This window comes from Plasmodium brasilianum, chromosome 12 (assembly GCF_023973825.1).
Source record: "Plasmodium brasilianum strain Bolivian I chromosome 12, whole genome shotgun sequence".
Taxonomy (NCBI): Eukaryota; Apicomplexa; class Aconoidasida; order Haemosporida; family Plasmodiidae; genus Plasmodium; species Plasmodium brasilianum.
In genome coordinates this window covers 1853231-1872283 of record NC_090125.1, presented here as the reverse complement: position 1 = coordinate 1872283, position 19053 = coordinate 1853231, and the positions used below count along the sequence as shown (strand labels likewise).

Sequence of the window (19053 nt, the reverse complement as noted above, 5' to 3'; positions counted from 1 at the left end):
TATAGTTTCATACAATACATTCTACTTATAAAAAAATTAACGTATGTATAGAGATATATAACTACAAATGGAACTAAATGTGTAACGTTTCTGTAACAATGTTTTTTTTTTTTTTTATGCACATTAACGTTTCAATGTACATACATAATTATTAGTTCATAATACATGAACTCTTCTAAATTTTAATTACATGTACATAATTTTTTTTATATTTTCATATGCTCTTTTGAGAAATATTAAGAATATATTTTTAAAAAAATATATACCTTAAATAATGTTTTTGTAATTCCTTAATGATTACTGTTTAACATTCCTCTGTCTGAAAATATTTGCAGTAACGGGAACTAAGAATTTTTGGAAATTGTTTAATATATACTTAGCTGTAAATAAAAAAATATACATATTTTACGCGAAATTTTTCTGAACAGTTCATCTATATAGCCAGAATTTTCTTTTTGTACACAATAAAAATAAAAAAAATAGTTGCAAATTTTGCTAAATTCTAACTGCTACACATCGCTGTATTTATTAAAAAAAAAAAAAAAAAAGAGAAAAAATAAAAAATAAATAATAAAAACAAAAAACATACACATTCGAGTGTATGGATACATACATAACTATCAATTACTCATAAATATATTATACTGTAAGCTGCGATTATGAGAATAAATACATACAATATAACATTTTTTTTTTTTCTTTTGTCTTTTTGTTATTTTATTTTTTTTGTTTTTTTTGTCATGTTGAAACATGAAGAGTAAATTCTACTACCAAGTGGCATGCATATTATTAAATATTTTAAAATTATAAAATTATAAAATTACAAATTTTTCGCATATAAAGAAAAATATTTAAAATAAACTTTTTTATTTTTAAATTGAACTATATAATCCTTTATGTTATAATTTTTGCGCTACTATAAATGTTTTAATTTTAACGTAAATATATGAATCACTTTTTTTTTTCTTTTTATCATTGTCAATGTGTTTTTAAATTATGAAAATACAAAGGGAAAAAACAAAGTCATCAACTCCTCTTAGAAGAATACCTAAAAATAGGGGAACCGTTGTAAAAAATGCCAATGAAACAAACCCATTGTCTGAAAAAGAAATAAAAAATGTGATTGAGGTATACTCTGAAGCTAATAAAGCTTATTATAAAAATTACATAAAAAATGAAAATAACAAAAAAAAAAAAAAGAAGAAAAAGAAAAATGTTTCTAAAAAAACGGAAAGTGAAGAATTTAATTCCCTGAGCCTAAATCCATTAGACTATAGAAATCAAAAATTTGAAGAAAATGGGACTCTATTACATTTACCAGGATCTAGTATTACTCCAAAATATACAACTCAAAACATAAATGCAGATTATAGAGTGGCTTCAATGTCATATGGAACACTTCATAAATCGAACCCTTTATCTTGGGGATGTGAATACAAAAAACATTATGAACTTCCAACTATTTGTTCAATTGTAAAGTCAAAACATCCTATTTATTCAAAACCCCAAAATACAAAAATAGCACGAAACAGCTCAAAAAATAAAATAAATATTGGGGAAAAATGTACTAATAAATCTTCGAGAAAAAATTACAAACAAGACAAAAGCTTAACGATTAAAAAGGTTCCTACTTTCGGAAATTATAAAGAAGACGATTTTTCAGGCTCTTTAAGAGATAAAGATAATATAAACGAACATTCCCATGAGTACAATAATAATATAGAAACCACTATGAAAGATAGTTATGATATAGATAAATATAAAAATACTTCAGAAAATATATATAATTACTCCGATTTTTGCAACAATTCAAACAACAGAAAATTAAAAATAGAAACAAAGAATGAGTTCAGAGATAAGGGAATAGATTTAAATTTTACACTCAAAAGAAACGATAATATTATGGAAGAAAAAAGTGGTTTTTCCAGTATTCAAGATATAGAAAAAAACAGCAAGGACCGAAATGGTGAATTGAATTTTGTAGATCCTAAAAATGAAAATTGTATTACAAGTATACATTCTAATCGTTCTGTAGATAGTAATTTATCAAACTCGACTTTAATGGAATTCATAACTTCAGATACAGAATCAAAAAATGAATGCTACCCGAATGAGTGCTGTAATAGTGGTGTTTCCAAATCTTCAACCTATTTATTACATAGGAATAGACATACTAAAGGTAATGATGCTGCTGACAACTCTAAACGAGTTAAGACTAAATTTTACGATATTACAGGTACACAGGAAAAGGCTAAATATGATGTCCACTATAAAGATAAGAAAATACTTGATAAAAATTTATCAAATTATAAAAGTGAGAAAGAACATAATTTGAAGCCTAAAAAAAATAAGAACAAAGAATTATCAGCAGTACATAAGGAAAACCATTATGAATCTTCTGAAAATGCATCAGTAGAAAATTCAAAAAAGTACAATATGTCAGTAAAATGTAAAATGGATCCAATCACAGATGAAAGTAAACACAAAAGCTGTTTAGGCGAAATTAGTAAAAAAAAGAATAGCAGTAAACTAAAACAGAAAAAACCATGTAAAAATTGTAATTATTTAAAAAATAATTTAGATCATGAAGCGAATCTATCAAGGGATATTATATACAATAAAAGTAAAAAAAAATTTAAGATAAAAAGTTCAAGATACACTAATTATCCGGAACATAAAAATATTCAGAATGACAATATTAGGAATAACAAATTGTATAATAAGATAGACCTATATACGTCAGGGTCACACACCACTCCATTTTTATCTGGTCATCACGATCTTACACACCTTAGCGTTCTAAAAAATCAGCATCTTCACGGGAAACAAAGTCATAATATTAGTATATCTAAACCAAATATTCAAGAATCTTCGAAAATAGGGCAAATTAATATGTGCACAATAAAAAAACCACCTAATGAAATATTTCACATGAGAAATGAATTATCTAATATAGTGCATAATGACGTTCCAATAATGCAAATGCAAATAAACCAAGGAAAGGGAGCATATATACCTAACATACCAGTATATTCATATTCTACTCCAGCATATACACATAAAATACCAACTACCATAAATAATATATATGGAAATATATCACCGAATGGAAAAATAGATCTATCACATGACAGAATAGCTGAAAATAGTTCAGAATTAACTAAGGATAAATTATGCAAACCTGAATATAATACAGAGACATACCAAACAAATGCACTTTTGCCTAATATTCAAACTAATTTAGTTCAAGAATATGGAATCTCGGCAGTGCAAAATCGTCAGCCTGGAACACAATCCCAGATGTTTCATATGCCTATAGAATTATCTCAAGCGCAAATTCAAATACAAACACCTTACACACGAACAGAAGCACCAATCGCGCAAACGCAAGTGCCAACGACACTGACGCGCGTACCAAGTGTGCAAACACCCGTACCGATGACACTCACCTACATACCAATTGCACAAACGCAAGTACCTATGACTCAAACACATATAGGAACTTCCCAATCCCAAGTACCTATGACGCATACGCACATGCCATCTGTCCAGACCCAAATACCTACATCCCAAAGACAAGCTGATTTTTCTGTAATGCAAGAAAAAGTTCCTCAAATACATGCTCAAAATCTTCACGTGCAAAATCAAATAGCACAAACACAGCAAATTCCTTTTATAGAAAAACCTATTGTTATAGACCCAATAACACTGAATGAAGTATATTCAAATAATGAAATGAGAAATGTTGATAAAACATGCAACATTGTAGTATTACCAAATCCATTAGTAGATTATAAAAATTACAACAACGATAATAGTTCATGTATTAATCAAAACAAGGAAGAATCTAAAACAGATAATCGTTTTATTAAATCATTTGATATAAATAGTTATGCACCATATAATAAAACAGAAAACAATTTAAATGATTTAAATAGGGAGCAATATAGTGAAAGGAGCGTTTCAAAATTGTTTACCAAATGCGGTGATAATATTGATGGTATGAATACAAAAAATATTAAACAGAATAACTGTATAGAAAGAATTAAAGCCCTTGACACAGGGATAACTTTTTTAAAAGCGGAAGATGAAATTTCATCATGGCTTAAAGCATATGTAAACATACAACCACCAATTGTAAATGGCAAAAAACCCAATAGGATGAGTTACCCAAATGTATATTCGAATAACGGCAATAAAAATGTTTATTATACTAATATAAACAATAATTTAGCGGAAATTTTTAAAGGTCCCTCGAATTTTGATTCGCTCATTATTCACAATAATAGTGATAATAGCAACGACAACAACGATGGCACCAATAGTAACAGTAACAATAATAACAGTAACAGTAACAGTAATAACAGTAACAATAACAATAACATGAACATTCACGAGATCAATATTCCCCATTATTCGGTAAACAGCAAATGTACTAAGGAATTAAATACATCTCAGATAATTAAGGCATCAAATGAAAAATTAATAAATTTACAAAATAAGCAATTACTGGAAATTTTACATGAAAAAAATGATGTTAAATCAAATAATTCTAACATTATACAAGAAAACAATTACAGTTACAATGATATAAAATATCATGCTAAAAATAACGCAAGTGAAAAAAATGGCCATAATGTTGTAGATAATACAAGTAATTGTTTTTCATTTATAAGTCCAACAGAAAATTCCCAAAGTTTTGAAAATAAAACAAACGGCACAATTTTCTCGGCTATACCTCAAGTTATAAGCGTCCAAAATCAATTAATACAGAATGAAGCTCCATTGACGGGTCATTTAAACTAGTTAATCCCTCCCCTATGGAATGTCAAATTACTCAGAAAAATCCAGGGGAGGGGGAAAGGCAAGAATTACATGTGGTTAAACAAGAAGATAATTTCCTTTTAGAAAAAGAAATAACAAATGAATTGCACAAATCAGACAATGGAAATTTGTTTATTAATGGTTATATTAATGAGACTTCAAAAATGAAAATCGAAAAAAAAAATTCATGTCATCACTCTACCCGATTAAATGATGAAACAAAAATTTTTACACCTACTCAAAATAGAAACAATAATGGGAATACGAATGATAGTATTCACATATTAACAGAATACAATAATGGTAGAGAAAGTGACTCTCATATGCACAGCACATACTCTCGTTGTAAAGGGGGAGATAACAATAATATTGATACTGATATTGATGCTGATATTGATGCTGATATTGATGCTGATATTGATGCTGATATTGATACTGCTATTGATGCTGATATTGATGTTGATATTGATGTTGATAGTAGTAATAATAATAATAATACTAGTATTAATAACTATGGTAATGATTATACACGTATAAATATTAACGCTACGTGTAATAGTGACACCAACGATAATGGCGAGGGTGCAGATAATGCTTCTACTCATTCTGATCATGCTGTTGATGCTGTCCGTGAAGAGGAAAAGGATGGCCTTACCAACAACAGTAAAGATGTTGATAATATAGGTGGAAATACCTACAACATCATCCGTGGTAACAACAATATGAATCACCATATTAGTAACGACTACAATACGAATACACACGTTAGTATCTCTGGAAAGAATGATGCTACTAGTTATAAATACAACGATGGTAATTACACTGGTAATGGTTACAGAGGAAATAGCTACAATAATATCAGATGTAGTTATAGTAACAGCAGTAGTAGTTGCTGTTGTAGCGTTTGCAGTGATAGTGGAATACTTTACGACAGTTCTAAAGAAAATAGAGAAAGCACATACGGAGATAAAAATAACGTAAACACGAGTGAGGGTAGTATTGACCAAGGTAGTATTAACAAAGGAAATGTTAGCAGAGAAGTCAAAAAGGAACAGGAAGTAAAAAGCCCCAGAAATGATGACACAACAATGCTACCACTTTGCTTCAACAAAAATAATAAAATAGAAGAATTAAAAAAAAAAAAAAAAAGAAATGTAAATAAGCTAACAAATAGAGAATGGTTACAAAAGCCGGAAGCTCAAAAAAAGATTAAAAAGAAAGACAAAAATATATGGATGCATGAGATGATTTATACAAAAGAAAATATTAATGAAAGTAGAAACGTTATTGAATATAAGAAGATGAAGAAGAGCAGGTACAATAGACATCCTGAAATGTTAATTGAAAATATGCAAGAGATAAAGGGTCTGAAAAATTCTCTATCGGAAAAGGAGAAAAAGGAAAAACTAAATAATAATAGGGAGTTAGAGCTAATTCTAAAAATTTCATCTTTTTTAGAAAACCACAAATTAAATATTTGTGAAAAGGATAATATAATTAGTAAATATGTTAAAAAAAAAGTTTGTTCAAAAAAAAAAAAAAAAATGAAGAATTTTCTACGAAATTACCAATTATAACAAAAGAAGATATAAAAGAAAAGGTGAAAAATGAAATTTTGCAAGGAATAAATTCACCAGGGAAATCCTATTCTGACGAAAATTCTCTAATTCGGAAAAATTTAATGGATAAAAAAAATGTAAACAAAATAAAAATAAAATATAATTGTGATAAGGAGAATGAGTATGTAGAAGGAGCTTGTGACGTAAATGAAAGCTCTGTTGAAGTAGGCAGTTCAAAAGAAACAAAATTGAATGATATAGAACAAGGTAGTAAAAAATTGTGGGAAATAAACGACAGTGTACCTAATTCGAATTATTCTTTTAAAAGAAAAATAGACACTGTACATAGTAATGAAGGGGAGGAATATATACATGAGAGTGAGGTACATTACTCTGATAAAAATAGATACATTGGAAAAATAGATAAACTGTTTAAAGACTCCAACAAATTTCAAGAAACATTAATAAGTAACGATCAAACAGTTTCTTTAAGCAGTAATATATCATCATGTAAAAATGAATATGAAATATTTAAATATAACTCAATGAACTTAAAAAATAGAAGACGAACAACTGAGGACAAGTGGACGGATACAAAATTATCTAAATGTGGTACCAATCCTATTAATACACTTTTTGAAAAGGAGGAGGTTAAAATGAACGCGTGTGAAATTGTTAAAAGAAAAAATTATATAAGACACAATAAAGAAAAAAAAGATAAAAATACGATTTGCATATCTAATTTATTTTCTAATCAAAAGGATGAATATACAGAATATATGCTGAAAACAGAAAACGAAGCAGAGGAAGTCGTCAATGATAGGAATAAAAATAATCTTAAAGCTGGATATAACGACAAAATATTAGGGAATGTATCACGGATCTCTGATATTCCAGAGAAAGTAGATTTTAATTGCATTCCATTGAAAAAGAACCTGTTACTAACAGTTGTGAATTGGAAGGAACCCTTAAAATTTAAGGAATTAAATGATAGAACCGCATCTTCACTTAGTACTGTAAATAATTTAATGAAAAACAATAGAAAAAATGAGTTCATCGAGAATAAAAATATTTTGAGTAAATACAAAGTTGACATGGAGGAATGCGATCAAAAATATTATAACAACAACACTTTTTGCTGCTCTGTGAAAGCAGACTCTACTGCTATCGCTGCTACTACCACTGTCTGTGCTACTACCGCCGTGACTGGCACTACCCCTACACGTTCTAGAAGCTTACGTTTCATAAAACAGTTATTCAAAAAAAAAATACCTAACGGTGCAGATATCTTAAAATCAAAGAGTGATACTCATTTCAAATTTAAATTGAATATCAATGAAAAATTAGCTAAAAAGAAGTTTACTAATCCTAAAAATATGTTATCATCACGTGGATGTTCCCCATATGACGTTAAGCAAAAACCTAAATTATTTGAAGTACCCATGTTACCACTAAAAAAAGAAAAATATATTAATTTATACTTACAAAATAAAGAAGAAAGTTCTAAAAAATTACATACCTATTATTGCGCAAATTCACATGTACTAATGAGAAATAACAAAATTAAAAATATAAGCCAAAATGATAAAAAACGTATGAGCAAATCTAAATATTCCAATAGAATAACTCATACTAAAAGTTGTAATAGTTTATTAAATAATACATCATCTACTTCTAAGCTTTACCCCCAATGCGAAATTATATGTAGAATACCAAATAAAAATTTTATTAATTATTTTTGCAACTCAAATAATACACCTAAGGTCTTAAATAAAAAAAAGAGAATATATAATAACAAAATGTTGTAGTGTCCTCTAAAGAGCGTATGTATGTTGACACGTATACAGTATAGGACGAGCGAAATTGCGCGTAACGCAACGTAGCGTAAAATGAAATGATAAAAAGAAGTTAGAAGCAAATTTTTGAAAAAAAGAAAGTTCACATATATACATATATATATATATATATATGTAGTAGCGGAATTGTGTTAGAGAGTTCTGTCGTTAATGCGATTAATCAAATAATTTGTTCGTTAAATAAGTGAAGATCAAAGATATGAAGTCACACATATTTTATACTTATTAAATACATTTTCACGAGTAAGAAAAAAAAAAGCTTAAATTTTTAAAATAAAAGCGCTCAAACAGTAAGGTGGCAAAATAGTAGGATATCATATCAGTGAAACAGTTAGACAACAAAACAACAGGCAAGTAAACAAGTTCGTCCTTTTTACAATTTAGCACTATTTTAATTATTTACAAAACGAATGGCAGAATTGAGAACACCTGCAAAAGCAAAGTTTGTTTAACGTTACATATTATCAAGAGAAATGCTGCACAAATAAAAAAGAATTATATATTATCCTGGGTAATAATATAATAAATAATACGTTAAAATATTTTATATTCATTTGGAAAAGAAATATTAGAAAACGCATCAATAAACGTATACATTCTTTAAGAAGTACCATAAATTCCGAGAACAGAAGCCCCTAAAGTGCGCATTAAAGAGCTGTTCCGTTCAAAAAAGAAAAAAGGCAAAAGAATAAGGTGTACCTACACTAAAAAAAAAAAAAAAAAACACGCAAAGTAGCATGCAAAATTGTGAGCACAAATAAACATTAAATGTTGATCACATGAAAATAGTAAAGAAGTTTTTTTTTGAAAGACAATAAAAATTCTGGATCAGGAACGTGTGCATTTCGCTTAAGGGTTTATTTTAGTAGAAAAAAAGGGGTAATGCACATGCGTGTGCACATATATGTATATACATATATATATATATATATATATATGTATACGTGTACATGGGCAGATATATCCTTACATGAAAAATTTATAAACAAATAGTTTAAAAAAAAACAAAACATTAAAAAAAAAAAAAAAAAAAAAAAAAAAAAAAAAAAAAAAAAAAAAAAAAAAAAAAAAGTAACATGCAAAACTGCTTAAAGGATGAGCTTTCAAGAGACCAAGTCAGATTTTTACCCGCGTGATGACCTTCATAATTTCTATCCTTACATATGCCATACAGGAAATGAAAAAATAATTAATAACTCGCATAATGATCGAACGCTATATGGTGCAAGTGATATGTTAAATTTAGAAAAATCGCATAAAAATAATGATATAAATTATATTAATAAAATGTACAACAAAACGCAACTATACTACCCACATGATAGAACAATTCAAAATGATGCAACCAACGTGTTTTCAAACTCATTTTATGAAACTAAAGAACATTTAAATAAGCATATAACAGTAAGTAATGGGAATAGTCGTGATAAAAAAATATTTCGGAAAAATGCCTGTACGCATAGTTGTAACAGATATTATAACTGCCCAGTTGATATTGGCGATAGTGACAATATGAATTGTGTACATAATAAAAATAATAAAGGGAAAAGTAAAATTAAGCTGAAGTATCACTGTGATGATTATGACGATGATAATTATAACGACAGCGGTGAAAGTGACGATTATGATAGAGTTAGTAGGAATAAGGATTATAGTTCTTGCTATGAAAACTCACACAAATATACATCAAAAAAGGAAGGTAGAAATAAAACAGTAATACATATTACAACTGATCATAACTTAAGTGAAGATGATTGTAGAATGTACAATGATGAAAATATACTTAATTCCGAAAAAAAAAAAAAAAAAGACCTAGAAAAAAATTTATGGGGAAATACCTTTTTTCCGAAATAAAAAATTGCTTCCGCTCCCCATGGAATGTGAATGATAAATCTCGTCCATTTTTAACTCGTCCTAATCTTAAGTGTTTTCATTACCTAATAACGGAAAAGGAAAAGGAGCACAGGGGTAGAAAACCAGAAATTTTCGTTCGGTTTTAGTAAGAAAAAAAAAAATATATATATAAAATAAAAAACGTTAAATTTTAAAATATGGAAAAAGCACACTATCACTTAGCTTCTAATGCTTATGTGAGCGTGAGCTTAAAGCCGCTTATGCGTTAATTTGCTATACCATAATTTTGATGCATGGCTTGCACCTACGCCCATGTATATATAGATAAGTGTGCATGTTGATATATGTGGATGCATATATCTGTACATATATATATTAATATTTACACTTATTGCTTGCTACAATTTTAAAACTACACAGTCTTTTCTTATATTTTTCCATAATCGCCATGAATATATTAACGATTTTACGTTGTTCTCATTTAGTAAAAATGACATAATTATTTATCATTTAAAATATTTGTTTGTACATTTGTCTGCTTTCTTTGCCGCTTGTCTATTTTTGTCTATATTTGTCTTTTTTTTTTTTTTTTTCCTTTTTTTTTGTATTTTTTTTTCTTTTTTTTTTCCTTATTTTTTTAATGTTCTTTGTGCCCCTTTCTTACCAGTAAATGTTAACTCTACCCTCAGGGGTGGTTCATAATAATTTATATATTTTTATTATACGTAAATACGTATATATCATATATATATATATATATATGTGTACGTGTATAGTATGAGTGCTTAAATCTTAATAGTACATCTGTTTCTAACAAGAATGTGTAATACATCATAAAAGTGAAGTAAAATAAATGCGTTCATTAGACTTTGGAATATTCAGCCTTCTGAGAATATATCAGTTTGATGATAAAAAATTTTAATCTTAAATTAAAATAAAAGTTAAAATGTTCAAGTAAAATTAAAAATGTAGCTTGTATATATATATGATAACAAATAATGATATATTTAAATATTTATTAAGCCATCACGAAAAAAATTAAAAATGAAAACAAAAAATTAAGTACGAATTACTCAAATTTTTTTTCTAAAATCATTAGTTATACAAATTTATTTTGGGGTACTAAATACTTTTTACCTATTTACTTAAAAAAGTACATATCTCAAAATGGTTTTACGCGAATACATTAGAGTAGGTTTGTACGCAGGAATAAACGTACGCATATTTACACAAGAATAAACATACGCATATTTACACAAGAATAAACGTACGCATATTTACACAAGAATAAACGTACGCATATTTACACAAGAATAAACTCCGCTTATTTATATACATAAGTAAGTAAGTATGTATGTATGTATATAGACCCGCGTAAAACCCCCTTTAATGGCTAAAAAAGGCTAAGCACTAAACAATGGCATGCAATTTATGAAGACAAGCGCAGAAAGGACAGATCAACGTTCTGAAGTTAAATAAATTATTATACACTGTCCATTTTAACAGCTGAATTGTCAAGTATCTTATTAAAAATTTGCTGAGAGTCCTTATATATATTTTTATAATAATCACTTAGTTGAATAGTATTATCATTTTCATTGTTATTATCATTATCACCATAATGATCATCATTTTTAAGTAGATCTGTACATGTTTGGAATGATTCAATAAATAATTCTTTATCAGTTACAAGTTCTTCTATAGTGACAACTTCATTATTTGTAATTTTTTTTTTTTTTAAATTTTCATTACGTTTAAATAGTAATTTTATATTAGTTAACATATCCAATACTATACAATGATTTTTAATAATTTTCATTAAATCTGAATTGTAAATATTTAAGTGTAAATCTAATCCTCTTTTATATAGGTCATTTAATCCCTCTGATTTCATGTTTTTAAACTTTTTAGTTTTTATATTATTTTTTACATTTTCAACATATATCTTTCTTTCTTTAATCATTTTGGTAATGTTTAATTTCTTATTTTTAATATCATATATTTCTATGTACTTGTCTATTTTTTTTACTATGCCTATCATATCTTGTATATTTACGATGGGTACATCCATCTTAATACTGTCACATAATTTAGATTTTGTTTTATTTGTTGAATCACTTTCATGCTTATTTATTCCGTAACAGCCATTTGTTATGAGCTCTACTGAAGAAGATGAAACAGTTTGCCTGTTCGTGCTATTTCCCCCGTATTGTACTCCAGACTTCAGGTTATTACTATTATTATGACTACCGCTATTACTATTATTATGACTACCGCTATTACTATTATTATTACTACTACTATTATTATTATTGTTAGAAATTTTTTTTTTTATATTTTCTAAATATTTATAGTTTCTTTTAAGTACATCTTTAGTGCAACTGTTTCCACTAATATTGCCACAAAATTTGCCGCTATTTTTAACACTATTATTTAAACTGCTTCTGTATTTTCTCGTATCAAATTTTTCATTATTATAAATACTACTTAAAAGATAAAAGGCCCTTTCCGTTAGCTGTAGCTCTGCATCCATTTTTACTTTCAACATATCCATATCATTATTTTTGGACTTAGAATAAGACTTAATATCATCAACAGATTTTTGCACTACGTTTGAATATGATACCAAATTGTCAATACGATAGTCGAAATCTTTATCTGTGAAAACTTCCATTTTGTTTTCCTTCTTCTCTTGCTTACTGCTGTTTGAGCTGTCTTCTACAAACATCGTTATGGGATATTTTTCAAATTTTTCAAATTTTTCCATTTTCACATAATCGCCTGTGTTATACACAGATCTAAACATCTGGATGAATGTGTTCATGTAAACTTTATTGACATTCCCTTCTTCAAAATATTTCGTTTTTACAAAATCGAACCAATCATTATGAAAATTGAAAAGTGATGACAATATTTGAAGGAAATCATCTTTATACATATATAATTCTTCTCTTCTTATAACATCATCATTGATGAGTCTCGTACATAAGAGGCTGTTATAATTGTTTTCCAATCTTCTATAATAACAAATGTTCTTTTCAACATTACTATGTTTTTCATTCGTTTCGTTGGCAGTGATGTCTACAACATCGTTAGTATAATTTGACTCATATTCTTTTTCTTTAGGTAAAATACTACTTGTCATACTTGTACTGTTCTCCCTTTTTTCGTTTAACAGACGAGTAAAGATATTCTCATAATTCGTGCTTTTAAAATGTAATAATAAATCACTTCGAATGGAAAAAATATTGTCTACTCTTCTATCTATATGATGAGCTTTTTTTAAACCATCTATGCTAATTTTATTGAATGCAAAATATTTTTTGATTTCCTTTTCCATATCTTCGTTTGAATTGTTATCTGTTACCGAAACATCCTCTGAGAAGCTTAAAAATAAATTTATAGTTATATTTGAAAAGGGATTAATTGGTACATTTAAAAATTGACTTTTTTCACTATTTTCCTCCTCATAAATAATATATTCATTTAATGTACGTCCCTCCCTTCCTCTTAATTGTAATATATTCCCTGCTAACGGTTTTACCTTAATAAGCATCATATATGTATCATTTGTATAAAACTCCACATGTTTAAAGAAAATATTTTTTCTTTTTCTTTTTTTTAACATAATATCTCTTTGAAAATTTTTTATAATAAAATTTAAGTCACCATAATCATCATCAGTTAATTTTTTTTTTTTTATTCTTACGATTTTTACCATCATATATTTGAATAGGTGGTAATTTTTTAATTCAACAAAAATACTACCAAACGTAAAACTATTTTTGCTATTTATGACAATTTTTTTTAAAAACTTGAACGTTTTCCTGTTACTTCGGTTATGCACATTTAGTTTTATTATATTTCCCCCAATATCATTTTGATCATCGCTTTTGTTTTTTTCTTCTTCTGTCTTTACACCCATCTTTACATCCGTCTTTACATCCGTCTTTACATCCGTCTTTACATCCGTCTTTACATCCGTCTTTACATCCTTCATTATTTCCATCTTTATATTCGTATTTATACCCGTCTTTACTTCCGTCTTTACTTCCATCTTTACTTCTTTCATTTCTTCTCTTACTTCTTCAACATCTGTGTGCAATTCGCTGCTCCTTAACCTTGTCTCACTGCCATTTTTCAAATCGCTTACATCCGATTGGTCCTTAAGTGTTAAATCATCTATGCCTAGTGTTCCGCTTTCTAATTTTGAAGTCTCACTACATAACCTTTGTGTTATATGACAGTCCATCTTTTCCTCGTCATCTTTTATTTGTATTTTCTTAAATTCGGTAGAAGCTACTTTCCCCGTATGTCCCTGTTCATCATAACTGCTATGACTGTCCATACTTGTAAAAATATAATTTTTGCAATACGACGAAATTTCATCAATTTTTATATAATTTTTTTTCTTTTTTATGTTCTCTTCATTAGAAGTGTTTTTACTCTTAGGCGGTGGCAATGCTGCGGTTATTTGAAACTTCAGATCCTTCCCCTTCAGTTTCTCGACATTTTTAGATACCACCAAAAAAAGATAAGAGCACTCCTGATCCTTTTGTCCCTTCTGTGTTTGTTCCAGTCGCTTTTCCTGCTCTTGCTTCCTCCACTGCTGCTCTCCCCCACTATTTATGTCAATTTTGAAAAAAAGATTTTCTAATGGGTATTTATAAAATCCCCCCACCACATTAATGCAAGTATTACTATCCTGTTGTGTGCTATTGATATTTTTATGACTATAATTTTTTTTTTTCTTTCCATCCGTGTACTTTTTCTCATTGCTTAAATTACATTTATGTATTTTACAAAAGTATAAAGTAAGATAAGGTAGTAATTTTAAATTATTTATTTTATAAACTAGATAAAAAAAAGGGAGTCTATTCAAATTGGTGTGTACAAATATGTTTACAGTAAATCTTAGTAAAACTTTGTTCAATTTTTCCGTTTTTAAAATATTAACATCTTTGTTTAAAATGCTAATTTGCATTTTCAATTTTTTTTCAAGATATTCTTTTATCGTCAGAAAAGTGCACTTAACAATTGGCTCGCTCTTCTCACTTTTCTCATTGTTCACACTGTTACCCTCTTTTTTATTATTATTTTTTATTATTTCCCCCTTCATCCATTCAATGAATAAATTGCTATTAACCGAATCCTTGACGAACAAAAAAAAAAGGTGCTCCCTATTCCCTTTAAGGAGCATATCCCTTTTACAAATTTTGTCCGAAAAAATGTAGTTCTTGTACTCATTATTCGATAGGTTATATATAATGCTATTCAGATCAGGCAGAAGGCACGCTTCATCATAACTATTATTACTATTACTTTTATGATTACTTTTGATGTATTCCTCTGAAGGAATGTTCCACGAAACATCATAGTCATCATCATATACCTTTTCTGCTATTTGTGTTATGAAACATTCATAGTCAAAAATGTCCCTAAGCAATAATACATTTTCCAACTTCTCTTTATATTGCTTATTCTTACCGTACATTTTAATATGATTCTTCCCCCTCTTTGTTTCTTCATACCTGCTTTTTATATTGACCAATTTGGCTTTCACCTTTTCGTATGTTCTAAAGTACTGGAAAGGTGCCTCCTCTGCTTTTACAATTTCGTTTTGTTGTCTAACTGCTGCTGACAATTTTTTTTTTTTTTTTTTTATACAAGGAAAAAACGAAAAATAAAATGCGTGCAGCCCCTTAGATGGAACCTCTTCATTTTTGCTTTTTTCCCCATCGACGTAATTATTGTCAGTATTACTTCTTTCACTGCTACTGCTTCTACTTCCAGCATTGCCAGAACCAGGACTTACCATTTGCTCATGATCATCTGTTTGGATTACTTTGCTATCCTTTTGGCTGTACTTTATAGAGATATAACATATTAAAATAAGATAGGGCAAATTATTCAAGTGAGCACATTGTTCAGCATTAGTTGGTTTCCTGTTACTCTCTTTATGTTTACTTTTGTCATACTTGTCACTCTTATTATTATTTTTGATTGCCAGAATTTTGGATGGGGCATTCCGTACATATTCATTTACACATACAACATTAAATTTATTTTTGTACACATAATAAAATATCTTTCTCTTTTTATTATTTTCAAAAATGAAATCGTCATCTATTTTTATTATATAATCACTTGAGTAATTTACGTTGACCACCTCGAGGATCCTTTCGATATCATTTTCGCTAAGCCATTTGTTGGCGTCTTTGTTTTTACCCTACGAGGAAATTCGTACATACATATAAATATAAAGAAATAAAGAAATTATATATATATATATATATATATATATAGGAGGTAAAAAAAGGAGCAATATAAAGGATCACTGAGAGTAATGGAAAGAAGCAACTGAAAAGTGCAGTGCATATGAATGGAGAACACTAATGGCATATGTAAACAGTCAAAGGGGAGACAACATAAAGGCTCTTTTTTTTTATTTTCGACGAAGAAATTCACGGTAAATGACTATAGTGCAATGATAATTAGGGACATATAAGTGTACAAACTACGATATAGCTTGATATATATATATACATACTAAAATGATAAATGATTGTAGCGGCTAAACTTTCATAAGGAATTACTCTTGAAGCAGATGTTCCAAAGGTGCGTACATAACGATTCTATACAAATATATACATATATACATAAGTACATACGAACATAAGTACGTATTCACTCACAGTATCACGTACGTGGGTGTATATAGGGTACCCCCTAACGAAACAAGGGCTATATTTCGTCCATGACGCAACTCAGAAGGAATGGTCTACTCTGAACTTATATGAGTTGAGTTGTATGATTGGTGTGACTATTTTTGCCTAGCAGAACTAATTGATAACAATTGAAAATGAAAGAAGAGAAATTTTTCTTTTTACATATACACAATTATGCTTATATATATGTACGCGTGCACGTGTTCAATGGTGATAAAAGAAGTTTACCCTTTTGACTTGCTTCAAGCTGCTACATTTGATATTTTTATTATCAGAATCTTCATTAATATTTTTTGAATGTTTCAATTTTCTCTGTTCCAACGATAGTATTTCTTTGAACATCTTGAGGACGTTCTCTACATTCTCATTTATGATAATGCTATATTTTCTACCACTCTTATTATTACAACTGATATTATTAGTTCCATCATTAGTACCACTGCTTACATTTGTAGTTTTTTTATTTTCTAGTAATAGCATATTTCTTTTTCCTGTTTTTGAGTCACTGCATTCACCCTCGGAATCATTTGGGTAAAAAGCAGGATTTTCTACAGGTACTAATTCCGCATTGAATATTATAATATGTCCTTGATTGTCTATATATTTATAACCTTTTAATATATCTTTTTTTTTTTTATTAATTAAATATTCAGATAATTTTATACAATTGCGTGGCTTCATATTTTCGCATTTTACCTTTAAATGTTCCTTGTCTTCAAATGGGCATATGAGGAAGTAAAAAGAATTTTCCTGTTCCTCCCTATCACGCGTACTTACGTAGTGATCTCCTTTACCATGGTTATCACTACAACAACCGTTACTATCACCATCACTATCACTATCACTATCACCTTTGTTCATATCATTGATTCTTTCATTACTAGTGGTAATTACTTCTTCCGACTGAACGTTTCCTTCACTAGCTGCCTTCTTCTCCGCCTCTTTGACAAAAGGATAATTTTCCTTATCGCATACGAGTACGGATTTTAAATTGCGTCTATCGCTTAGGTCATTCTGTTGGCGCATCAAAATGCTCTTTATAATATTCTTGTTATTGTAAAGGGTATGATTAATACTATATGCGGAAGTGTTGATATATTTTAGACCAGTTAACATTTCAATAATGAAAAAATGATAATTCGAAAAGCGGAAAACATGGAAGCACTTGTATAGTGCTTTCATAAGAATATGTGTCCATATTTCTCGTTCATTTAATGAATAACATGATATTAATTCATTTTTCTCATCATATGGTAATGTCAAGTCTACAAATACTAAATACCAAGAATTATTTATATATAACTTAACGAAATAATAATTTAATTTATTTATCAGAGGAAATGAGTACACTGTTTGTGGATATATTAACTCGTATAAATAATGCCCACATGGTATAAGAACTTTATTTTCTTTTATTAAACATATGGATGAATAAAAAAATTTTAAAAATTGGATATCTCCAGTATATGTTGTTATATTAACATTTCTATTAATGTAATTTTCGTACGTTACTATACACGCTTCTCCATTTTCTTCTTCTTTACTTCCTTCATTTGAGTAGTAGCTTTCGGGGTCTTTGCTCAATTTTTCGAGCTGTTCTTCATAAACGCTTATATAGTGTAGCAAAAATTCTTTTTTTTTTTTTTCTGCAGAACTATTATCACTGTCAAAGTCATAATTATTATGTATATGATTATATTGTTTTTTCTCTTTTTCTTCCTCTAGTTTCTTGTTATTACCGTACTCGAATTTTTCATTATTATTGTAATTATTATGACGCCGAAAAAAATTTATTTCCCCCCACTTGTGCACATATTTATCAAAATTTTTTATCGATTTGGACTTCAATTTTTGCTTCAATTTGGGCTTCAGTTTTAACGTAAGTTTCGATCTTATTTTATTATTCCTACTTTCATTATTATTATTATTATTTTGTTTTGTTTTGTTTTTTTCATTTTCACTGCACGATGTTAACACTTCATCGGTTACATACTTCTTCCACAACTCAAATGTTTTATTGAAGCTTTCAAATTCTATAATTTTGTTTTTTTGAAATATGGTTTCCATAATAAAAATATTTTATTTTACAAAAATTGTTCATGTGATATCTATCATTTCGGGTTTTCTCTATCATCCTTTGTTAATTTTGTTTCTTGTTATTTGTTATATTGCATTATTATGTATTAAACTGTATTGTATTGTATTAATTTAATGTATTTTTTTCTTTTTATC

The 19053-nt window shown here is 28.2% G+C and overlaps 3 protein-coding genes across 3 annotated transcripts; 2 read left to right on the top strand and 1 right to left on the bottom strand.

Annotated features, from left to right (window-relative positions):
- Window positions 1-996: 996 nt before the first annotated feature.
- MKS88_004380 (uncharacterized protein) lies at window positions 997-8191 on the top strand (the record flags this gene model as incomplete). Its single annotated transcript, XM_067217551.1, has 3 exons — window positions 997-4743; window positions 4842-6324; window positions 6408-8191. 3 exons carry the CDS (start codon window positions 997-999, stop codon window positions 8189-8191), a joined length of 7014 nt encoding a protein of 2337 aa, XP_067071968.1.
- A 1143-nt stretch (window positions 8192-9334) lies between these two features.
- MKS88_004379 (uncharacterized protein) lies at window positions 9335-10093 on the top strand (the record flags this gene model as incomplete). The annotated part of the gene is made up of 1 exon (XM_067217550.1): window positions 9335-10093. The coding sequence occupies one exon, from the start codon at window positions 9335-9337 to the stop codon at window positions 10091-10093; it is 759 nt and encodes a 252-aa protein (XP_067071967.1).
- Window positions 10094-11576: 1483 nt separating this feature from the next.
- MKS88_004378 (uncharacterized protein) lies at window positions 11577-18888 on the bottom strand (the record flags this gene model as incomplete). The annotated part of the gene is made up of 2 exons (XM_067217549.1): window positions 11577-16322; window positions 17050-18888. The coding sequence occupies 2 exons, from the start codon at window positions 18886-18888 to the stop codon at window positions 11577-11579; spliced, it is 6585 nt and encodes a 2194-aa protein (XP_067071966.1).
- Between the last annotated feature and the right edge of the window lie 165 nt (window positions 18889-19053).